Below are 24,354 nucleotides of genomic sequence, written 5' to 3' on the forward strand. Positions count from 1 at the left end.
ATTGAGCCATCATGGATTTAGCATGTCATGATCCATGAAATGGTGAGAACAGAGAAACCTTACCATGTAAGTAAAGACTCAACGATCTTAATGGAACAAATTCATAAACAATCATATGATCTTTCCCTTTATCACAATAGCCAATCATCTTAACGAGGTTAGAATGCTCTAAGCAGCTGAGTATTTTAACTTCCGTGCACAAATTTTCCTGCCGATCAAACCTTTTCACGGCAACTTCCTGAAATTTTGTTTATTGGATCACCAACCAGTCATCTATCTATCATAGTATCACTTAGGACTAAACTTTCTGAATATATGTAATTAACAACAACTCGAGACTAAATTTGCTAAATATAGGCCGTACAACAACTCTTACCTGTCCGTCTTTGAGAATACCTTTGTACACTCGTCCCAAACTTCCTTCACCCAAAACACGTCTTGGATTGAAATTATCAGTGGCGACAATTAGCTCTCTGGATTCGAAGACACGAATATTGTTGAGATCATACCGAAATTCAGCTTCATCACGATCTGCTTTAACACCTAGCAATAATATCCAATCTCTCTCTGTTAATCTAGTAAAAAGAAAATCAATAATCAAGTAAATAATCAAGTAGTTGGTTAAAGATTTAGAAGATTACCATCTCTTCTCTCTGAATGTGAGCGCTGCACCTTACTAGGAATAAGACAGGAGAAAAACCTAAACCTAGGCATACCCAGAAGCCAGAGAAAAACAAGCGTAGACGAAATTAACAAATTGTGGGAGGAAAGAAAATTTTAGAACGGATGTGCTTCAAAATATTAACTTTCACCTGTTAAGTGAAACGCCTTATTAATTGCCCTGTCATCATTCCGTCGACCTACTTAGGGCTGCACAACGGGTAGGGTGGGGAGGATATGGCCTATTTCGCCACCCTACCCGCTAAATGGCGGGTAAGAATTTTTTTACCCGTCATCCTACCTGCCATTAAACGGATAAGATCCTACCCGACTCATTATTTGGCGGATCGGGTAGGATAGGATAGCGGGTATATGGTGATTCTTCTCCATCTTCAGATGCAAGTTTAGTACTAGTGGGTCTTGCTAAAACTTCCGAAAGTGCCAAATTTAATTGGGGCATATCAAGGACATGGTTTTTTAGACCAAAAGAAACCAAAAGAAAAAATCTTGTAAAATTGAAGAAAAATGAACAGACAAAAACATCCTGCCAGACACAAATCCATTTGTAGTCTCAAGAAACAAGAGTTCCATTCTTTTCAAAATCGACGATGAATCCCAGCATACTTTCATGTTCTTCACGTAACCTTGTTCTTCATATAGCAGTATCATCACCAAAAGCTCTTCATATGACCTTCTTCTTCAATCATCATCTACGAGGATGGAATACATACTAAGATCACCAAATAAATCTGCATAACAACAGTTGAAACATGAGTAGTTAAGGCTAAGTATTCATAGTTAAGAGAGATTCTAATTTTTTGCATTGTATACACTGCAGCTTATCCAAAGACCATCAACAACAAGAGGCTGAAGCAAGGGAGCATGAAACACAATGTGGAAGTGATTAATTGTACAAATTGCAAAAAAAAAATTGAGACAGTAATTTTGACAAGGTAGGTAGACCTGAAAACTTCTCAAGGAGGTACAGGAATTGCAGACTAATGTTTACCAATGTTCTATTTGAAATTATACTATGTGCCTGGTGCCTGTTGTACACTAAACTAGCATAGGGGGAAAAGTTTAACTAAATGTACGTGGTAAAGCCCCTGTGACAATTCATTAAAATCCAGAAAAAAAACTATTCATTAGATGTATAAAATGAAACCCTTCTGGTGTAAGTTCGCACCCGCGTGCTTCAAGAAGGGTCAAGGACTGTGCACACCCTAGAAAGCCAATACCTGTTATATTGCTACAATGATCAATATTAGGCGAACTCAGTTCATAACAACATTCCACGAGAAACTCTATAGCAACAAATGATTATTTGCTCCAAGAAGGGACAAGGACTGTGCACACCCTAGTAAACCCATTTGAGTTTTCAATCTGATTTACAATGTGAAACAGATGGTTTGAATGGATGAATTGAGCAGTTGAGAAAAAATGTACGAGTCTACTTGATGCATATGTATCTTTTATGCAACCGCACTGGCCCTTCGTTGCACAGATTGAGATGCAGCTTGAGAGGGAATAGGAGGTCTCGTTGACACCACTTCTGTAATCTCAACCATGTTTCCCACACTAAGCCTGCACAAAATTAAGGGCAGAAAAGAATAAGAACCTAAATTGTTCAAAACCAGAATCAAATTAATAATCAACAGCAACCAGGTCTGACTGGCTGGGCACAATGAAGGATAAATGAGGAGATACCAGGGGTGTATTTGGACTAATATCTCAAAACCCCACACGTTTAACACGTGGTTCCAGAGAAAAAAGAACCAAACCCGAATGAATTAGGAGATAATATCAGTATCATGTTTTAAACGAATAACAAAACACAATGGAGCCTAACATATAATATCTGTGGAATTCATAGTAATACCTAAACAAGATATATGTGGAGAGACTAGGACTGTGTTTTGAAATTCATAGTAATACCTAAAATACAAACATTCATATGATTGTCCTCGGGATATATTACGAAACATAAATTCTAGTTGTCATCAATAGAATTTGGTGGAATACAAAAGAATGAAACCCAAAATTTAGACTAGAAGACAAGACAAGCTTCTAAATTTTGCATTATAGTAATGTTCTTGGTGGAGTAGTAAAATCCAGAATTTGCAGGCTCAGCTACCGACTGATATGAAGGAATCAGCCGGATATGACCTTGTAGGTATGACTGATTTTAGTAGATTTGGGACCTTATGCAGCAATGCTACAGTCCAGGCATGCTATTCAGCATCCAGTAAGTACATGTACTCTTCCATGTTATACAGAAGATACATGCATAAATTATAATCTGCAATCCTCATATGGGTTTTCCATGACATGCTGGATTTTTCTCGGCACACATTTTTTTTTATCACTGACAGAATCAATAGAATCCCGTTTTGTGAAGTGGTAGTGTCATTTACCCTGCAACAAGTTTAAGCTCTGCCAGCATCAACAAAGGAGAGTGCAGGCTACAAGCTTAAAAATTCTAATTACCATCTTGTTTGGTGAGAGTGCAGGCAAAACTGGAATTGGTGGGTGGTAAGGAATTCACAAGAATTTCAAAATCAGTTACAATAATAAGAAGGAAATCAAGACTCTAACTTTAATTTTTTGGTAAAGAATCCTTAGCCCAAAATCAACAAATGTCCAATTAAAAATCCCATTAAAACTCGTCCTCCATGTGGAACAAATTCCTATGAGAAATTTCATCAATCAGTTAACATGCATGTTAATTTCTCAAATAATTTCTTCAAATACAAATGAAACACCAAGCAATACAACATACTTCAGGTATAAAAAGAAAAACCCATTCAGATTATTGAAAAAAGAAATCTCGATCTGTAAAACTCAGCCGCGGATTTGTATTCTTTGGGTAAAAACTAAGAAATCGATTCGAGGGGAGGACTGAGGAGTGGAGATGGGGTTTTGTTTCTGTTTGTTTGAGGAGAACAAAAGAGATAAGTAAAGGGAAAAAAAAGATAAGTAATGGAAATACAAGTTTCTAGTTTGCCCTTGGTAAACATAAAAATAACGAAAAAATGGGTAGGAGAAAAAATATAATGGAAGGGTTATTTTGTCTTTTCAATATAAGGCGGGTAGGCGGATAGGGTAGGATAATTTCGAGCTTTACCCGTCACCCTACCCGTTTAACAGCGGGTAAGAAATCTCTAACCGTTACTTTACCCGCCAAATAATGGGTAGGATATGATACGGTTAAAATAATGGTGGGTAGGGTAGATTGGCGGGTATGGGTAGGATATGTGCACCCCTAGACCTACTCCTACCTGTTACTTTTCTAATAGGTCCTGACTTTTAATAAAGTAAAATTTTCCTTTTTTTTTTGTTGACAAATTCTCTACGGTCATTGGTGAGAAATTAACTTATTGTTTCAAATGGCTAGTTAGAAAATTTCCATTTTTGGCAATGGGATGATTTGTAATCTGTTCTGGTGCTCTCACTCTGTGATTCTTAAAAAAACAAAAGAAAAACAAGCTTTTAAGTAATTTTTTCATATGAACTAAGACATTTTGTATCTTTTCTGCTGGCCTTTTTATTCTTTTTCAGCTTTTAGGGAATCTCTAGGTAATAATTTAACCCACTAGCTTCACATTTTATTCTTTCTCTAGGTAATAATTGTAATGCAGTGGTACTTACTGCACATGTATGTTGGTAACTCTGCATTTAACACTCTCCTTTAATTTTGCAGTAACTCTCACACTCGCCCTTAATTTTCTTTTTCATCAATTCTCTAAAGTTTTTCTTTTTGAACTTCTTTTCTGCTATCTAGTTGGTTTACCGAACAGTCTTAAGAAATGGCTCTTGTGGTGTCTCAACAATCGCACACAATGCACTTACTGCAGAATTGAGTACTGATACATTTTGGAAAATTATCATTTGTGTCCGGGGATCTTGATGATGCTAGGCACTAGGCGAGCCCGAGGCACCAAAAAGAAAAAGAAAAAAATCTGCTTAGGCACTAGGCGAGCCCAAGGCACCCAGGAAGAAAGAATAGAAAAAAAAATTGCTTACGGTTTTTTGCCTTGGGCCGTTTTATTGCTAAGCGACGACTCGTGTGCCTAAGGCGCTCGTCTTTGATAACATAGGTTTTTCATAATGGAACATGAAAACATATACTTCTATTGCCGTTCCTGGCATTTTAATGTTTCATTGTTGTGTTTTCTAAGGATGAATTTCATAATTTGAAGATTTTCAATCTTGATATTCATTTAAGAGATGGCTACTCATAATGTCTAACGCCCTTCACATTAGTCACACCTACATACAAATTTCAGAAGAACTATAACTTTTACTAGACCTCTCACCTATAATTTTACTTATGCAACCGCTTTTGCTCTATGCACCATGGTCGTTGGCGGAGTAAATGGATCAGCTACTGTTGTACCCTATGCTCCTTCGCGTATTTGGGAGAGGAGGACTAAATTTGATAGATACATCACAACTTCTGCTGTGAGAGGTCTGTTGCGGTAGTCTTCTTGTAAACACCATTTCGCAAGATTGAGAGCTTGGACAAGTCCACGATGTGGATACTGTCCTTGCATGAGTGGGTCAGCAATTTCGTGGAACTTCTTCTTGTCATTAAGTAATGGCCGTGCCTGCCAAAGCCAAAATGGTGATATGTCAAGGAAATGCATTAGAAAAAAACATGTGTTCCGTTGTCTCTGTATTGGAGTAAGCAGTAAATGGTGGGCAAAGGGAGGAAAATATTACCCATAAACAACGTTATTGTATCCATTGATTGCCTTCTTCCCAGAGATCAACTCAAGCAAAACAACACCAAAACTATAGACATCGGATTTCAAACTGAGGCTGCCAGTCATAGGATACTCTGGACCAAGATAGCACAATGAAAACTTTCTATTGGCCGCGGTGTGATTCAGTGTAGGACCATGTTCTGCACACCCGAGATCTGACAGCTTTGGATCATAATTTTCATCGAGTAAAATACTGGATCTTTTCAAGCCACTGTAGATTATAGGAGGATCCTTTTGATCATGCAGATACTCTAAAGCCTTGGCCACACCCATTGCTATCTTCATCCTAGTCTTCCAGTAAAGAGGCGTTTTTCCGGGTTTAAGGTCTACAACATAGAAGATCAAGTTAGTTTTTGTAACAAATTTTACAATGTCACGATCCACAAGATGGTGAGAAACCTTACCGTGCAAATGAAGATCCAACGAACGTAATGGCATGAATTCATAAACTATGATATGATCTTTCTCTTTATCACAGTAACCAATCATCTTGACAATGTTAGGATGTTCTACGCTGTTGAGCATTTGAACCTCCGCCCACAAATCTGCCTGTTCTTCAAATCTTTTCACGGCAACTTCCTAAAAGTTTTGTTTATCGCATCAGTAAACAGTCATCGAAATCGTTTTGATGCTAGGTGTAGGTAAATAACAACATTTCTTACCTGTCCGTCTTTGAGAACACCCTTATACACTCGTCCTCCTTCACCTAATACACGTCCTGGACTGAATTTTTCAGTGGCGACAATTAGCTCTCTCGGTTTGAAGACACGAACACTTGCATCATACTGATACTCAACCTTTTCTGCTTCAACACAATATTGAGATTCAGCTTAGTCTGCCTTGACGCCAAATTTGAAGCAATTTAATCTAAATTCAAGATCCTCACAACCAAAAGGTCCAAAACCAATTTTCAAAACGGTCCGCGAGTTATAACCCCAAAGGTGTCACTATCCATAGACAAAAACTCCAACAAAACAAATTATTCACAAAAACCCCATTTAATATAAACTGTTTATATTACCCTTCTAGTTTAAATCACCCCAACAAAAACAAAAATCAACCACACTTTAATTCTTATTATATTGTCACCCCCAACAAGAAATAAACAACCACCAATAAGCACCGCCGCCACCGATAACCACCGCCACCACTTCCGACCACCGCCGCCACCGCCACCACCTCCGACCACCGCCAATGCCACCTTCCGCCACCGCCGCCACCGACCACCGTCGCCACCTCCGACCACCACCTCCGCCGTCGCCACTGACCACTGCCGCCGCCGCCACGCTCCCGCCGCCGCCCGCCGCTGCCACCACCGCCGCCACCACCGAACACCACCACCACCACCGCCACCACGACCACCACCGCCGCCACCACCAACCACACACCCGTCACTGACCACCACCGCCACCATTGACCACGCCGCCGCACCGACCACCACCGCTCCGTCGCCGCCGCCGCCCGCCGCCTCCACCGATACTACGCAATTGCACCACCACTGCCAGCCACCCTACCATCCAGCACTACCATTGTCGACCACCACCGCCACCACCTCTGACCACCACCACCACCACCACGATACTACGTAATTGCACCACCAATACCAGCCACCCTACCATTCAGCACCACCACTGTCGACCACCGCCGACCAAAACCAGCACCACGACCGCCCACCACCACCACCTCCCAAAAATACGATGAAACCGATTTTGGTTTCATCATAAATACGATGAAACCGATTTTGGTTTCATCTTGGTTTCGTGAGAAATCACCTGCAAGAAATTTTTTAAGAGGTATTATACATCTTCATGGATAGAAATACATTGTTGAAATACGATGAAACCGATTTTGGTTTCATCATAAATAAGATGAAACCATAATTGGTTTCTGCGCTTCAACAACAATACCACCAGTTATGTCTCAAGACCCATTACTCAGCTTCACCTAGTATATCTTTCCATCTAGGTTTACAGGAAATTCCTCATTGTATTGCAGCACTTCATTGCACCTGCAACTACAAATTCACTTCAAATCCCATACCCACTGCATTATTGCCTTCCATTTCAGTTCAAGCTCATACTTGAACACCACAAATGCTCCATCTCAGGCTCAGTTTGAACTTCAACTGGACCTGCAATATCCATATTAATTCAACCAGAGCAACACCGGTTCCTCCATGGATTCTGATTATCACCAGATGCAGTTCATAATCACCACCAACATAGGCATCTCAGTTCTTCTCTATACTCTCAACCTGCAACTGTACTTAAAAACCATTCTCAAGCATCAGATCAAACCATTCTTCATAGATAACCAACTCAAAGCCAACACCAGTACCACCTTCTCTATAATATTAACTTCAGCTGCAACCGGAGCTTACTAGCAGCATCAAATGAAACTCGTCACAAGACCCTGTCACTGCAATAACCATATCAAACCCATCACTGCAATAACCATATCAACAATACCAGCAGCTACACTTGCACACTGCCAATCTGAAAGCAGCGGCAGCAACATCTCCTAGCTGACTCTACTCAGCTCCACAATCCAATTCACCACCTGCAATTGCTTCCCATTTCAATTCTAGCCATCATTTTTCTCTATAATCCAATCCAAAATTATAAGATGAAACCATTTCATTTCCTGCAACTTCTTTTTCTCTCGGCAATAGCGGCATCTCCCATCTGCATCTTGTTCAATTCAAGAATCTATTACATCTCGATACATTGCATCCACTATGTATTGCAGCTAACTGCATCCAACCCTTGAAGCTCAAACCATACTTCCCTTCCAGTCTATCATCTGCAATTCAGACCTTTTTCTGTGCTTCAACAGCAATACCACCAGTTATGTCTCAAGCCCCATTACTCAGCTTCACCTAGTACATCTTTCCATCTAGGTTTACAGGCAATTCCTCATTGTATTGCATCACTTCATTGCACCTGCAACTACAGATTCACTTCAATCTCATCCTTGGCTTCACTGCAAACACACAAGTTCCACTCATTATAGCTTCAATTAACTCAACTGACTGAAACCATTACTCCATAGTTGTAGCTTCTGCAACAGTCACCAACTCCAGTTCCATTGCAACTGTAGCCAGGTCCTGTAGTTCAATTCTTGCAACTTTACATCTCCTGCCACAAACAAAACCACCTGCGATGCTTCCATTAAACTCTCCACCAGAAACTGCAATTGAACTTGAGGCCTGCACTTCTTTCTATCTCGCAATCCCTTCTAAACAACAACAACATGACAGACTATCCCGGCCTCCAAATTCTGCACATACTAACTTCCATTACATCCATTCTGCAACCACACTTCTTTAATTCAGTTCGACTGCTCGTCTAATGTAGCACTACCTCCATTTCAAACTCCATCAGCAACAACTTCAGTTTCAATTCAACCACCTGTAGCAGCAACTCCAACTGCCTGCACTTGAGCATCGAACATATCCAGTTAAATGCAAGCATAACATCTCCTCCTTGAGATGTAACTGCAACTTCACAACTGCCCCACCTCAGTCACAGATTCAACACCACCATCATATGCCAATTCTTGTTATATGCCCATCCATCATCTCTGTAACATCACTGGTTCATTTCAGCTGGAGTTCTCTTTGCAGTTCAAAACCCATTAGATCCTGTAATTTTTACATATCCTAACATACATCTAGGTTCATGCCTTTCAAAGCACAACTCCTCCTTCTTGCAGTTCTATCAGTAACTCCAGTTCATCTGTGACTTCATTCATTCTGCTACTTCAGTTCAACATCAGTTACACAATTTGCAAACCTTTTATTCCCTGTAGCTCATAACCATCACTCCATCTCAGTTTCTAGCTTCAGTCTCCGCCATCATTAGAAACATTATCTTCAGCTTACTCGCCGCTGCTATCTCCATGTATTGTTCTCAAAAGCAACAACATAAACAAATCAAACCCATCTACAATTATTCTCAATAGCAGCATTTCCAGTTTCAAATCTCAGTTCAAGGAAACCCTAATACGACCCCATCTTCTCTGAATCGAACCAAAACTTCCGTTGCTCAACTGGAAATCAAATCCAAGTTAAACCTATCTTCTAAATATTCACAAACTCTTCGAATCGAATACCCATCTTTAACAAACCCATTTTCTCCTTTTCATTTTCTGATTTCTTCTCTGATATCCACAGCAACAGAAACATCTTCTCAATCCCTTGAATTTCTCGGTTCAGAACTCAATAGTTCCTTCCATCCTCTCTCAAGATCGGACTCAATTTCATCTTCAATTTTCTCCTGCTTCAATTGTACTCATCAACAGCAGAATCAATTCGTCACCAACCCATATATGTTCTTCTTGTTCTTCAATTGTAATTACAGTTGCAACCCTACCAATTTCTTCATCCGATCTTACAAAATCATCAAAACATCACCAGATCCACCTGTGTTTCCTTCTGATTTTTAAAATGAAACTATGGTTAGGGTTTTGATTATGGTTGATGTGACGTGAAGAGGAGTTGGGGATGGTGATGTTTACGGTGGTGGAAATGGTGTTGGTGGTGAAGGAATTGAAGGAGGCGGAGGAGGGTGGTGGTAGTGGTGAGATACAGACGTGTAGTGGTGTGTCGGGGGAGAATAAAATTATTGTTGTTGTTCGTAGAGATCCATTGTTGCTGCTGGTGATGATGGTGGTGGGAGAAGGAGACGGAAGAAAGAAGAAAAAAGAAATCAGAAAAGAAGAAGAAGAAGAAGAAGAAGAAAAGGTCAAAAGGGCATGTTTGACTTTTTTTAAAGTAACAAAAACTAAATTTACTCATTATTATTTGACTTGGGGTTTTTGTCCCAGTTTTATTTGAAACGGTTTTTATTTGGTAGAAATAATATGACCTGTTTTTTCTTATCACTAGTTTGTTCACCTAGGGGTTTTGTCAGTAATTTTGTTTTCAAAAAAAAAAATAGCAAAAGACCACCAACAATAAAAGCAGACGTTAATCTAGCAGGAAAAGGAAAAAAGAAGAAGAAACCAGTTTAAAACACCCATATTCAAAGAAATTAAGAAGTAAAATTAATTAAAGATTTAGAAGATTAGCTATGTACCATAGCCATCTCTTCTCTTGGAATGTGAGAAAAACCGAAACATCGGCACCGGCCAGAGAAATAAAAGTTCAATCAAGTTGTGGGATAAAAGATTTTGGAGTGTGTTGGGTTTAAGAAGTGTTTCGAAATATCAACGATCAAAACACCCAGTAGCCATTTCTTAAGCGGTCATTAATGAAAAATTTCCATCTTCGGCAAAACTATTTATATGGTCCATGGGTTGATGTCTCACGCGGTAATTCTTACATTGGTGGCTAGATATCAGCTTCATGCTACTACTTTTGTCATATGAGAAGATGGGTGGGACACACCATCCCACTGATCTAACAAACCCTAAAAAGAAGAAATAAATATATATTCTTCTCCTCTTTTGAATTACCATGTTTGGTATTGAGTAATTGAAATGAGACACTTCCAGGTACCTTGTCAGCGTTAGGGGACGGGATTTTGAATTTCACTGTACAAAAATAGTGTTGGATTATGTGACACTAGGACCTCTGATCAAACGTCAAACTATAGGGTAAAAACATGTTGTATATCAGAGTTTCTACGACAATGAGCCTTTGGAAGCTAGCTCCTCTAATAAGCTAGTATTGAAAAACAAAGGCAACCAACACCAGGGGTACCCTGTGCTTCTTAAATTTGGGAGATTATACTTGAAAGAGTAGTCACAAGTCACAACTTCTGCTATACGTGGTCTTTTGTGAGCTTCTTCTTGTTGTAGACACATTTTCACAAGATTGAGAGCTTGTCCAAGCCCGCGGTACGGATACTGTCCTTTCATGAGTGGGTCAACAATTTCTGGGAACTTCTTACTGTCCCCAAGTAATGGCCGTGCCTGCAAAGTCAAAATGGTGATATGTTGAAATGTACGAGAACAAACATGCGATCCACTTTCTCTATCTATATTGGAGTTTAATGAATGATACTATAAATTACCGGTGGACAAAGAGAAGAAAAAGATTACCCATGCAACAATATGCCATTTTTCAGCAGTATAAAATTTGGTTTCATCAAGTGCCTTCCTCCAAGAGATCAACTTCAGCAAAACAACGCCAAAACTATAGATATCAGATTTCAAAGTGAGTTTTCCGCACAGAGCATACTCTGGAGGAATATAACCATATGACAGGCTTTTATCATTCGTGGTGTAAACCCATATAGGACCATGTTTTGCACAGCAAAAATCTGACAGCTTTGGATTATAATTTTCATCGAGTAAAATGCCGGTACTTTTCAAGCCACTATATATTATTGGAGGATCATGCAGATACTCTAAAGCTTTGGCAACACCCTGTGCTATCTTCATCCTAGTCTTCCAGTCTAGAGGCTTTTTCCCAAGTTTAAGGTCTACAACATAGAAGATCAAGTTACTCCTTATACTATAATTGATTTACCATGTTATGATCACAAGATGGTCAAAATCTTTACCTTGTAAATGAAGGTTCAATGACCGTAATGGCATAAATTCACAAACAATAATATGATATTTTCTTTTATCACAGTATCCAATCATCTTGACAAGGCAGCTGAGCATTCGAACCTCCGCCCACAAATCTGGCTGCTCATAAAACCTTTTCACCGCGACTTCCTGAAAAATTTAGTTTATTGGAAAACTAAACAGTCATCTATCACTTAGAAGTAAATTTGCGGTAACAACAACTCTCACCTGTCCGTCTTCGAGAATCCCCTTATACACACGTCCCAATCTTCCTTCGCCTAGAAAACGTCCTGGGTTGAAATTATCGGTGGCGACAATAAGCTCCCTTGATTCGAATACACGAACATTGGCAACACTATTTTGAAATTCAGCTTCGTCTGCTTCAAAACGTTGTGGAGATTCAGCTCGGCCTGCTGTAACAGGGTGTTACTAACACTAAATTCAAGCAGTAAAATCCAAATTCAAGATTCTCACAATCAAAATGTCCAAAACATATTCTCAAAAAATTAAATTTACCAGCAATAAAATTGTTAATCTACCAAAAAAAACCAATTAAACTAATTAATTAAAGATTTAGAAGATTAATGATGTACCATAACCATCTCTCTTCGAATATGGGATATGCACCTTACTAGATCTACAGCAGGAGAAAAACTGAAACCTAGCCATACCTAGAGACAAACTAATGTAAACAAATTGTGGGAGAGAAGAAGATTCAGAATTTCAGATCGTGTTTGGTTTCGAAATTTCGGTAATGTTTCAACAATCTAAACTGTCACTTTGGTCACGCGGCCAAAAAGTCACGTTCTGATATGATGTCACGTTTTATGGCGTTAAACTTGTTTCATTCGGTTTTTATAGGCATTGATGACTACATATGTTAATATACAACTCCCAATTGTAAAATGTGATGATCTACCTCGATACCAAAAAAAACGTTTGTGGATTTAAATCTGCTCACATGACAAAAAAAAATTGTTCCTTAACTAAAAGTTTACATAGGGTCCAAAAAAAAATTGCACGCTAGTTCTAAATTTTTCATGAATTCTGAATTTGCATAATGACCCATAACTTGACTCATGGCCTAACATTAGGACTTTTAAAGTCCTGAGTGTTACTGTTCAGTTGATTTACCGGCTGCAGTCGCATGATTTCCAAAGCATTGCAATTAATATATTTGTGCTGTCAATTTCAACTCCCATAATTCCCCGAAGTTTCAGATTCTCTATGCACCATGATTGACGAGTCAAAACGTCGCCTTCATGTACCCCATGTAACCATGTTTCTTCTTGGGAGACTAAATTTGAAAGAGTAGTCGCAACTTCTGTTGAACGAGGTCTTTTGTTAGCATCTCTCAAGATTGAGAGCTTGGACAAGTCCACGATACGAATATGGTCCTTCATCGGAAGGTCAAAAATTTGTGGGAGTTTCTTATTGTCACTGGTAATGGCCGTGCCTGCAAAGTCAAACTAGTGATATGTTAAGGAAATGCACGGCGAGCATAAGGAAGAAAAAAATTACCCACGCAACAATTGCCTTCCGCCCAGAGATCAACTCAAGCAAAACAATACCAAAACTATAGACATCAGATTTCTTTGTGCCTTCTACACATAATTGAAATTGACCATGTGACCATGCGAGGAAGGAAGCCAGGTTTCTGCACTTTAGTATCTAGCCATGTTGTCAGATCCTGAATTTGATGTGACCTTGACATTACATGATACTGATCTTTTTTTTCCCTGAGTCAATTATGTGTTTGATATATAACGATTTGGTGTAACCAGCTATGTTGTCAAAGGTGAGAGCGCCTGCAAAACCGCCCAAGCGCACGGTTCGTAAAGTGTGTGCCTAATTCGAACTGTCTGCTCTCTGTTGTGGCTTATGGTTCCAACACTTTAAGACATAATACTGAGACTCTTTGTTTTCCTAATTTCTCCTCTTATGAGGCTCTCGGCGGAGCCAGGTTTTGCATAATGCGATAAGTTACAGATAGGTGCATTTGAGGGGTGTTTTTTTTTTGCTGGGTGCAATAGTTTATTAAAACAAAAAAAACGTAACTATAGGAATTACAAAAATAACTCAAAAAGCTCCTAAAAAAGGAATAAAACTAAAACAAAATAAATAAAATCAAGAGAAACTCAAAGAAATTAATAACGTATATATCCAGCAAGAGCATGCTTATGAAACCTGGAATTAATAATCTTCTACTACTTAGTGTCTAATCTATCGACACACTGCATAAACTTTGAGGGACATGATAGTTTCAAGAAAGGCATTGGAAGACTTTACGACGTGTAGAAAGTTGAGAAAGAAAAACAACAATTTCTGCCATGGAGGGTCTATCATCAGGGGCAGATATACACCTGTGTGCCAAATGTAGAACATCTCGAGCTGCACCCATTGGAGCTCCTCTCATAAGAGGGTCAACTAGCTTATGATGACGATTTGCTGATAACCAAGGTTGGACCTGCAAAAAATTGAGATTCATCAAGTATAACATAATACCGACTCCAAATTAGAGAAAACCAAAAACAAATGATAAGGAGGGAAACTAGGTAACAAATTTATACCACATTCACAATGTTACTATAATGGTTCTCAAGTGCTTTCCGCCCGGTCATTAACTCAAACAAGAGCACCCCAAAAGCGTAAACATCCACTTTAGGGCTGCACATGCCATCAGCACAGTACCAATGGTCTAGATAACCTGCCGTTCCTTTGGGTTTAGAATTATATTGATCACCCTCGACAGAAGAACCAAACTTCACGAGGCCAAAATCTGCTAACTTCGGATGAAACTCTTCCCCAAGAAGAATGTTAGCGGGTTTCAGATCTCTAAATATTATATCATCTGAATGCAAAAACTCTAAGGCCTTAGCAATCCCCTCTAATATCTTTAACCTTTTACTCCAATTGAGAGGCTGTTCTTGAACACCTACAAGAAAAACAAATCAAAGCGATATAATCTGAATCAGAATGCTGTACTACAAATCTAAGTTAAGGCACATAGAAAGCTGGAAACATGGATAAGTATTAAACAGGGCAAGGTAGTGAAGCACTTGGTATTAGAGTGAGCCTGCCAACCTTAAAAGAAGAACTCTTGTCAGAGGGTGCAGTTAACTGTCCTATCTTTCAACTTTAGAGTTCCCACATAGATGTTTCTCTTCATGTAGCTTTGGCAAGCAAGATAACTTTGAGGTGGAATTCTCACGACCAAGAATTTAGTTAAAGTAATTTGCAAAATTCAACAATCATATTTGATGTGTCTAATATAATTCGACTCTAAGGTTTGTTTCAAATACGGTAAAAAAAGATCACCTAATCGACATAAATGAAGATGTCTTTGTCAATCTTATAGTGTGACATCTTACTGTTATTCACAGGATAAAATCTAAGCCAGTGTTGAAAAGTTCAGCTACCACTTTAACCACCAAAGAGAATGGATCGATTGTCATGTAGCCTGATAGTGTTAGATGACTCAAATTACTCTATACCACAGTTTGCCCCCATGGACCATTCCATCCCCTGGTTTCAACCTAGAAAGAAAATTGTGTGAAGCTAAGATGCCCTCAGACTGAGCTGTAAATGATATCCCAAGTCACTGACTAGAAACAGCATTGATGTTTCTGAGTTCTCTAACCAACAGATGCAAAACAAAAACAAGCCATTGACTTCATCAATATCAATCTTCACTCATTCTCTGATAGAAGTAATCTACCTGATGTAAGTATCCTGACAAATCAACTTCTTAAACCCTTCATGCTTTCCAGTGGACTAGTAAACACTCGTCCTACAAATCGTATTTCCCAGCAAGAAGGAGATCCATCCTACTACACCTTGTGTTCGTGATCAACAAAACCTACTTTTCATGCTTATGAGTATCTAGAGCAATCACAAGGTTAGTGTTGGGAATGTATCTTTAAAACATAAATTTTAAGACGTTTTATTCTGCCGTGGATATCAAAAAGAAAACAAGTGTTTAAACGCGATAAGTATCATGTTTTATTCCGTTTTATAGAATTATAATTTGTATAATTTTTCTTTGCCAATTGATAATGATGCTTGGAATTTTAGGTAACCTGATACCTAGAGTTAAATTTTATGTCTGGTTTTGATGGATTAGGATTGTAACATGGATACTTTTTTTATCATGAATATCTAACATAGAAAAATATTGTTGATGTGAAACGAATTTTTTTTAACATGTTGTAGAGATGTATTTTTATCTCCTATATGGAAATGAATTGGATCTAGAAATTTTAACCTGATATATTAGACATCATGAGGGTCGTCCATGTCAAATTTCATAATTTTTGGAGTCCTAAAAATATTTTTAAAGTATTTTAGAGAACTGCACAACGTTGCTGAAAATTTCTGACGAGCAGAAATTTAGTCCTTGTTGAATTCGTTTTTATGATCTTTGTGTTGATATTTTGGATTTGTTTATAATATGAAACTTGTAAATAAGGAACTTATCTTCAAAACCCATTTTGAAATTTTCCATTTGGATTTTTAGTTTGAGAGATGTAGTGATTTTAAATCGTTGTGTATGTTTTTCCAAAATATAAGACATATTACTTTAAAAATCATGTTTTTATTCTAGTAATTCGTACTCTTGTTTTGGTAATGAAAAGGAAGATTATTGTTAGCAATCAAACTAGTGCACCACATATGTTTGATAAAATTCTTGATGGAGAGTTATAAATATATGATGTTATAACTATATAATTTTGAATCTTTATTCGACACTCAAGAGAAACTTGGAGTACTATATTTTATTTGATTTTCAAGTAATTATGTAAATGCATACCTTACTTATTTTCAATTACAAATGCTCACATCTAAATGATTGTGACAGGTGAAAACTCACTTACTTGAGCAAATTTTTATTTCCCAATGAAATAAAATTGCGGGAGATTAATCGATGTGTGGAGCAATGGGGTTGCTGATTTCTTTGTTGTTGTGCAAAGAGTGGATAATGGTTTATAAGCAATTGAGGTATGGTTGATGAACTATTTGTAGTTATTATACTGATCAAATAATGGCATTCTAAATTGAATAAATTGATTGTTCAATCTTAGAATAAAATTTTGGGAAACAAGATATTGAAAATTATTGTGTATGACAATAAACATGTGGATCATATAAGTTTGGAACTTATGAGATAGAATTTGATATGAAACCAAAAGAGAAAGAAGTTATCAGACATTTCATCAAAAGTTGCAGCAAGACCTTTTATCCCAGTGTATTTCTTCCGATTTGGAAACTCGTTTGCAAAATGCCCAAATCCTTTACACTTAAAGCACTGAGGCATATCCTCATCATCAGTTTCATCAATATCCCTGTTTTTAGGAGAAACATGATTATGAGGTTTGACTGATGCCTTAGGCCTATCTCTGGAAAACCGTTTACTTCTCTTCAGTAGAAGATCCCTAAACTTTCTTGTGATCATCGAGACTGATTTGTCAAGATCTTCATCTGATGAATCTGTCTTAGAGTGATCATCTTCAGAGATATACACTTTTACTTTTATCAAGTAATTCAGTGTCCTTTAGTGCTTTGAACGCAACATCCTAGATTTGGATGAATGTTCGTGATCAAAGATCTTAAGCTTCCCAACTAGCGTATTTCTGGAGAGATTATCAAGATTATTTCCCTCAACGATAGCATGCTTCTTAGAGTCGTATCTACATGACAGCGATCTGAGAATTTTCATCACAATGTCCTTTTCAGGAATAGTCTTACCTAATGCAAAAGATGCATTAATAATTTCAGACACTTTGTGATTAAACTCATCAAGTGTTTCTTCTTATGCCATACGAAGGTTTTCCCAATCGGAATTAAGGTTTTGAAGCCTAGCTTCCTTTTCACTGGTATTTCCTTCAAATACAGTTTCTAAGATATCCCAAGCTTCTTTAGACTTAGTGCAGTTTGACACATGGTGCTGAAGATTTAGGGTAATGACATGTATAATGGCATTCAAACCGTCAGAATTTTGCTTTGCAGCATTTATCTCGGCAGGGGTGTATTCACCAATGTCCTTGGAAACGTTTACATCTCCAACTGCCACGACGGGAGCATTATATCCATTAACAACATATACCCATGATTGAAAATCACATGCTTGGAGAAAAGATCGCATAGCAATTTTCCACCATAAGTAATTAGAGCCATCGAAGACCGGTGGTACGTTTATTGAGATAGCACATATGTCCATAGAGTCAGATCGCTACAAAAACATACTTGTAAGGTCTTGAACATGTTTTCCTGCTCTGATACCAATTGAAAAGTCGGGGGTCTAACAACCACACCCAATATTTCTCTTAGCAATCTGTATGGACAAACTCCAATATACTTTCTTGAGAATCAACTAGACAGTCAGACTCAATCTAGACAAAAAGTATATCAAAGAGTTTATATCTGAATCTCTCGATTTAATATATATACTCAAGCAAATAGAAATCTGCGAGTCTTTATCAAATACTAGTTAGATAACTTGGATGGTACCAAAGACCAATATCCAAGTGTCAATCAATTTAAATCAAAAACCAAAAGGTATCGGATATTATAATTGATTGAACAACGCACAACTTGTGATATTTCAATTATATAACAAAATATAATGCGGAAAAGAAATAACACAAACACCAGAATTTTGTTAACGAGGAAACCACAAATGCAGAAAAACCTCGGGACCTAGTCCAGATTGAACACACACTGTATTAAGCCGCTACAGACACTAGCCTACTCCGAACTAACTTCGATCTGGATTGTAGTTGAACCCCAACGATTCTCACACTGATCCAAGGTACAGTTATGCTCATACGTCTCTGATCCCAGCAGGATACTACGTACTTGATTCCCTTAGCTGATCTCACCCACAACTAAGAGTTGCTACGACCGAAAGTCGAAGACTTTAATAAACAAATTTTGTATCACACAAAAAGTATATGGTAATAGATAAATCCGTCTCCCACGAATATACCTACGATTTTTGTTCCGTCTTTTGATAAATCAAGGTGAACAGGAACCAATTGATAATCCAGACTTATATTCCCAAAGAACAACCTAGTATTATCAATCACCTCACAATAGTCTTAATCGACGCAGCGAAAAAAGATATTGTGGAATCACAAACGATGAGACGAAGATGTTTGTGATGACTTTTTATCTTGCCTATCGGAGATAGAAATCTCAATCCAATTATTACAATTGTACTCGTATGATAGAAACAACAAGATCAGATCACACAACTATGATAAAGTAGTATCGGTCTGGCATTTACTAATTAGATTTTCCGAGAGATTTCGATGAGACGAAGATGTTTGTGAATGTTTTTTCTATAATTGTTCAAAGATATTCCTTAACGGATAAGGGAAGACAATCCCAGGATCGAAACATAAGTAAGTTAAGAATCTTTTAATTAAGGTTATTAATTTCAATTTTTAGGGAAATTACAGAATTAGTAATGTGCATTTACTAATTAGATTTTCCGAGAGATTTCGATTGTTATTTTTGGACAGAGCATTTCTAGGAATTATGGAAACCGAATTTGTGCTTTAATGAATATCTTGCGAATATTTTCGGTTTTGGAAATTCCTTGGTGTCCAAACTTCCTTGTCTATAAATACACAAAGTTTGCCTTTCTAGCAAACTAATCCTTCGTAACAACAGACTTCCTCTTTTGTCTTTGTTACTGGTGTAGCCGCCTATCGGAGAGGAGAGTAATCTAATTAGGTGAAACCTCTTACGGACGCTCGTTTTATAGTCATCTTTGGGATTGAGAAGCTCTAGCACGACCCGTTTGTGGGAAACTAGATAATTGCGGTTTATCTTTGTTTTAGATTGATTTGATTGACTAACGGTGGTTGAAATCTGATTGCACCTAGTTTGTTTATTCTTGAGAATCTTCTCTTATGATATAAGATTCACTCAAACTAGTTCAGAGTTTCGACAGGGATATTTAGACTGTTGTTAGTTCTAAAGACGATCTTGTGATAATCCATTGTTAACAGACTCCGTTATGTGCGTTATTGATCACAAGAGATTCAAGTGATTGTGTGCAGGTTTTTATTGAAGATTTAAGAAGATTTGAAGACAAATAAGATATTGAAGATCTGACTTGGGTTTTATAATCTTTGGTGTGCACAATACTTGTTTGGGTAAAAGAGGATCCAATTAATAATCGGTTTATCCTTGTGGTAGATTGGATTGATTAATTGAGTAGTACGACATCAACACGGTTCTTCAGATTAAAGGTGTTGTTGGCTTAATCTTAATCGATTACCTTTGGGTGATTGAACATAAGATAGATCTAGACCCGACGAAGGAGTTTATGTTAAGATAAACGGAAGATCCTTTATCCGACTCATATCACTTGGTTGAATAGATTTGATACCAAACAGATTTCTTGTTCCTTTACTGTTTGGAATATGAACCAAAGGGATTGTTCCAAGTACGTGAATTATTCATAATTCGGAGGCGTGGGAATACATACGGAACTAGGTGAACTATAGGGTTAGTTACTTGGTCTCAACTATACGAAGTTAAGTGTAATTTTGTGTAGCGGCTTAATCCTGAGAGTATTCAATTCAGGACTAGGTCCCGGGGTTTTTCTGCATTTGCGGTTTCCCCGTTAACAAAATCTTGCTGTGTCATTTACTTTTATCTTCCGCATTATAATCGTTTTATTATAATTAAAGTACATTACACAAACGTTAATTCCTATTTACTTGATAAGCAATCCTATTGTGTTTGGTTAAGTTCGAACCTTTGTATCAAGTAAACATACTTCGTTGTTGTATTGTCTCGATCTCGTATCCATAGACGATCACACGAAGTGTGAACCGATTAGTTGCATTGTCTCGACTCAATCCATAGACAATCACTTTCGGAGAAAGGACTTATAGGTAGGAAAAGTTTTAGCTTGAGGTATATTTGGGTACCGTCGCCTTTTCAATTGGTATCAGAGCAGGCAAACACGAAAAGATCTAACAATCTGTGTTTGGTGTGATCCAACCTATAAGAATTGAATCTATGTCCGATTCGGTTAACGTTATGCATGAATGCTCAAAAGTTGAAGATGTTAATACTTTGTTGACTCATGATTTAGGAGTAACAAAAACACCTATGTCTTTTTTTGAGGAAAAAGAAGATGTTGATAAAGAGTTGGTAAAACTCCTACAGCCAATACAATCTCTGTCTTCTAAAGTGTTTATTTTAAATACAGAGTCAAATCTTCTTAAGCAGGAGATAAGAGAAAAAGACATTCAACTGAACTGTCTAGCCAAAGAGAAAATGGATCTCGCTGTCAAACTAGAAGCTCTTGGTAAATCTCTTACAGATAAAGAGACACATCCTATGATTCTGACTAATGATGCTGTTGTGATTTCTTCTGATGAGAAAACTAAAAGTCCTTTCTCGGCTTTTACAGATTATGACAAAACTGGGTCAATCACATCTGAAACAGATCAAGATGATGGAAGTTTGCCTAACTACATCAAGTTAGAAGAAGATGAGAAACCAGCTTCTAGATCTACTGATAATCAAACGAAATCTTGTCCAAAGGAAACTTTGAATCGATTCCGTGTTGACTCTAAGGAATACAACTTTCAGTCACTTGACAGGAAACTTATACTTCTTCAACATATGGTGGTAAAATTTTTGAAAGAAGTTTCTTGTATTAAAAAACTGAAAAATTATTCCTCAGTAGAAATACAGATTATACTACATCCCAATAAGATCAACTCAAAGGAGTCAGAGGAAAGAGTTGATAATCTCTTCTGGAAAAAGGTTCCTCCGCACCCATATAGAAACGGTTATGGTTTTGATGAGGAACGACTTCAAAAGGAAGGGAAAGAGCGAATCTCTGCCAAAATAAACAATCAGAAATTTTCGATAGTTGTTTCAGATGATCACACTAATGTGAATAATAAGGAAGTCCTTATAATGAGAAAATCTTATGAAAATATCATTGAAAGAATAAAGAGAGATCTAGCTATCTCCGAGAATCCTCACATTAGTACCTTTTCTCCACATGATCACATCTCTAGAGTTAGAAAAGATCATCATCTTAGGAGAAAATATCTTGGGCAGAAATTCCCTAAAAGAAACATGAACTATGTTTCTGATATTCACGGTAAGCTGGAAAAAGCTTACTCCGTTGTATCATATGTTGTGCTTTCTCATCTTTTCGTGCTCATAATCTTTGATGGGAAAGGCACAATAAAACAAGAGCACAATTGGTTCTTGTAAAAGTATATGGGTTGCTGCGAATCCATGGTAGTTGAAAATGTTCATTTTTAACATGATTTTCCAAAATAGGTGATTATTTGGAATTTTCGGATGTGTTTAATAAACCTTCCAACTAAGAAATCTCGGACTAAGGAAAGGTAATATATTGTCTCATATTTTCGGATTTTCCAAAGGTCTTTTGGTCTGAAATTATCTCTTTTAATAGGAGAAACTTTTTCTTATCTGTATTCGAAACCCTGAGGAATCTTTTATATTCTATTATAACCGATCATGCCTCCAGTAACTCGCAGTGTCTCAAAGACTAATAAGGAGGAAGCTCAAAAGGTTAAGGATTGTCAAGGAATCAATATAGAGAGAAAGAAGAAAGGCATTATGTCTGATTATGACTCCGATAGTTATGTTGGATCACAAGATGAGTCATCTCTGTTGGCTTAAAACCTTCAAGATCCAACCAAAACCAAGTGGATTCGTTCTGATGGTATGATTGACTATATCCAAGGTTTTGAGGAACTGAGAACCAATCTCATTACAACTGTTCGAAATCAAGATTGGCTCAAGGACAAGATTGATGAAACAAAAGCTGATATAGCTGATATGAGGATTCAAGTCGAAAGACTTGAAAAACAAGAAGTGGTTGCGGACAAGTCCCTTGAGACATGCTTTAAGAGTTTGAACACTGAAGAGACCTCGGTGAACAACAAGAGCACCACTAAAGATTAAGTGATGAGCTGTATTACTTAATCTAGTATAATAGACATCAATTTTTTGATTTCTTTCATTAATTGTATTGGTCTATTATGAATAAAATTATTTGATTAATTTTTCTTGTGATAGTTTTAGGTTTACATAGCCTGTGCTTAATTTCTTTTACCTTATTGCTATGTATGTTTATGGGATATTTGATTTCGGTTTTACTACCTTAATATCTAATCTCATATATGGTGAACCCTCATGGTTTGGGTGACTTTTTGATTTAGCGGGATTAAGTTCTATCCCTAGTAGGTAGGCTTTATCAAAGGATTATGAGGGGTTCTAATAGAAACAGTATGTGAAAAAGTCATAATATGTTGAATCGGTTTTGGTTTAGCATAAAAGCATATGTGTTTCGACGGTTTTCAAATTTTGCGCAATTGTTAAAACCGGTTTTTAACCTTTCTATGGTAAAGGTTGAGGTGTGTTGTTATTCTTTTGTTTATGCATAAGGATAACAACATGGTGATATTTAGATATCAATTCTCCCTGGACGAAGATGTTATCATATTGGAGAAGTGGATGCGAAATTTGAGGTAACAATCTTGTTAGTTAATTGTTTTCATGTTTAAGAAAAGCCTGAGTTTATATTATATATATTTGTTGCTTTTGCTTAAGAAAATTTAGGTTTAATTGATATTTATTCCATGATGTGTGTGTGGATGTGTGTTTCAATTGGTTCCTGTTAAGACAAACTATTGTTATCTTGCTTTATTGTATGGTATAAATCGTTTAGGCTTACAAAATTTCGGTAAAATTGATGTCTGTGTGATTCAATTGGTTCCGATTAAGAAAAAATATTGTTATCTTGCTTTTGTATAGTTTAAATAGTTTAGTCTTACAAAATTACGGTGCAATTGCGGTCCTTTTAATGTCTATGTTGTTTCAATTGCTTCCAGTTGAGTTGAATAATTATGCAAGTTGATTTATGTTGGTTTGTATGAATTATTTATGGCTTAACGAAATAATATGTGTACGGGGTGAGTTGTTTAGTCCAATTCGATTCCGGATAAGAAACTAAGTTAATTCTGATCTTAGTTTGTCTTATCGAAGTGAGGTTTCGGTTATTCAAGTCTAATCGAATGCCTAAATAAGGAAATGCTAGTTAACTAACCTAGTATTTGGTTTGTTTAAAATTGAAAGGTCTAAGTTTATGGATAATTAGAACCTGATGAGAAAAATAGAGTCTATCTTTAGTTTGGTCTTATCGAATTAAGCGGTTGTTTTTGAACAATCGGTTTAGCAAAGGGACTAATGTGATTAGTTGTTTTTGGTTTGCTAAACTAAATGGGAAAAATTGTTTCGGGAAATTGTTTCCTTGGTAACATATCAAAATAAGACTATTTGTAGTTTCGGTTTTGATATTGGTAATCAAAACATGATGTATGGAACCCTCGTGCCTAAC

General features: G+C 37.2%; 3 protein-coding genes across 3 annotated transcripts; all 3 read right to left on the reverse strand.

Annotated features, from left to right (window-relative positions):
- Positions 1-25: 25 nt before the first annotated feature.
- On the reverse strand, positions 26-10,554 carry LOC113324607 (serine/threonine-protein kinase PBS1-like). The gene is made up of 6 exons (XM_026572912.1): positions 10,505-10,554; positions 6,089-6,228; positions 5,831-6,005; positions 5,383-5,752; positions 377-575; positions 26-238 (listed from the first exon to the last, which is right to left on the reverse strand). Exons 1-6 carry the CDS (start codon positions 10,545-10,547, stop codon positions 26-28), a joined length of 1,140 nt encoding a protein of 379 aa, XP_026428697.1. The 5' UTR covers positions 10,548-10,554.
- Positions 10,555-11,051: 497 nt separating this feature from the next.
- On the reverse strand, positions 11,052-12,632 carry LOC113324608 (receptor-like cytoplasmic kinase 185). The gene is made up of 5 exons (XM_026572913.1): positions 12,539-12,632; positions 12,174-12,358; positions 11,936-12,095; positions 11,472-11,854; positions 11,052-11,342 (listed from the first exon to the last, which is right to left on the reverse strand). Exons 1-5 carry the CDS (start codon positions 12,612-12,614, stop codon positions 11,052-11,054), a joined length of 1,095 nt encoding a protein of 364 aa, XP_026428698.1. The 5' UTR covers positions 12,615-12,632.
- A 443-nt stretch (positions 12,633-13,075) lies between these two features.
- LOC113324609 (probable serine/threonine-protein kinase PBL5) lies at positions 13,076-15,455 on the reverse strand. The gene is made up of 4 exons (XM_026572914.1): positions 15,440-15,455; positions 14,516-14,880; positions 14,235-14,412; positions 13,076-13,401 (listed from the first exon to the last, which is right to left on the reverse strand). Exons 1-4 carry the CDS (start codon positions 15,453-15,455, stop codon positions 13,076-13,078), a joined length of 885 nt encoding a protein of 294 aa, XP_026428699.1.
- Between the last annotated feature and the right edge of the window lie 8,899 nt (positions 15,456-24,354).

Source organism: Papaver somniferum, chromosome 11 (assembly GCF_003573695.1).
Source record: "Papaver somniferum cultivar HN1 chromosome 11, ASM357369v1, whole genome shotgun sequence".
NCBI classification, from domain to species: domain Eukaryota; kingdom Viridiplantae; phylum Streptophyta; class Magnoliopsida; order Ranunculales; family Papaveraceae; genus Papaver; species Papaver somniferum.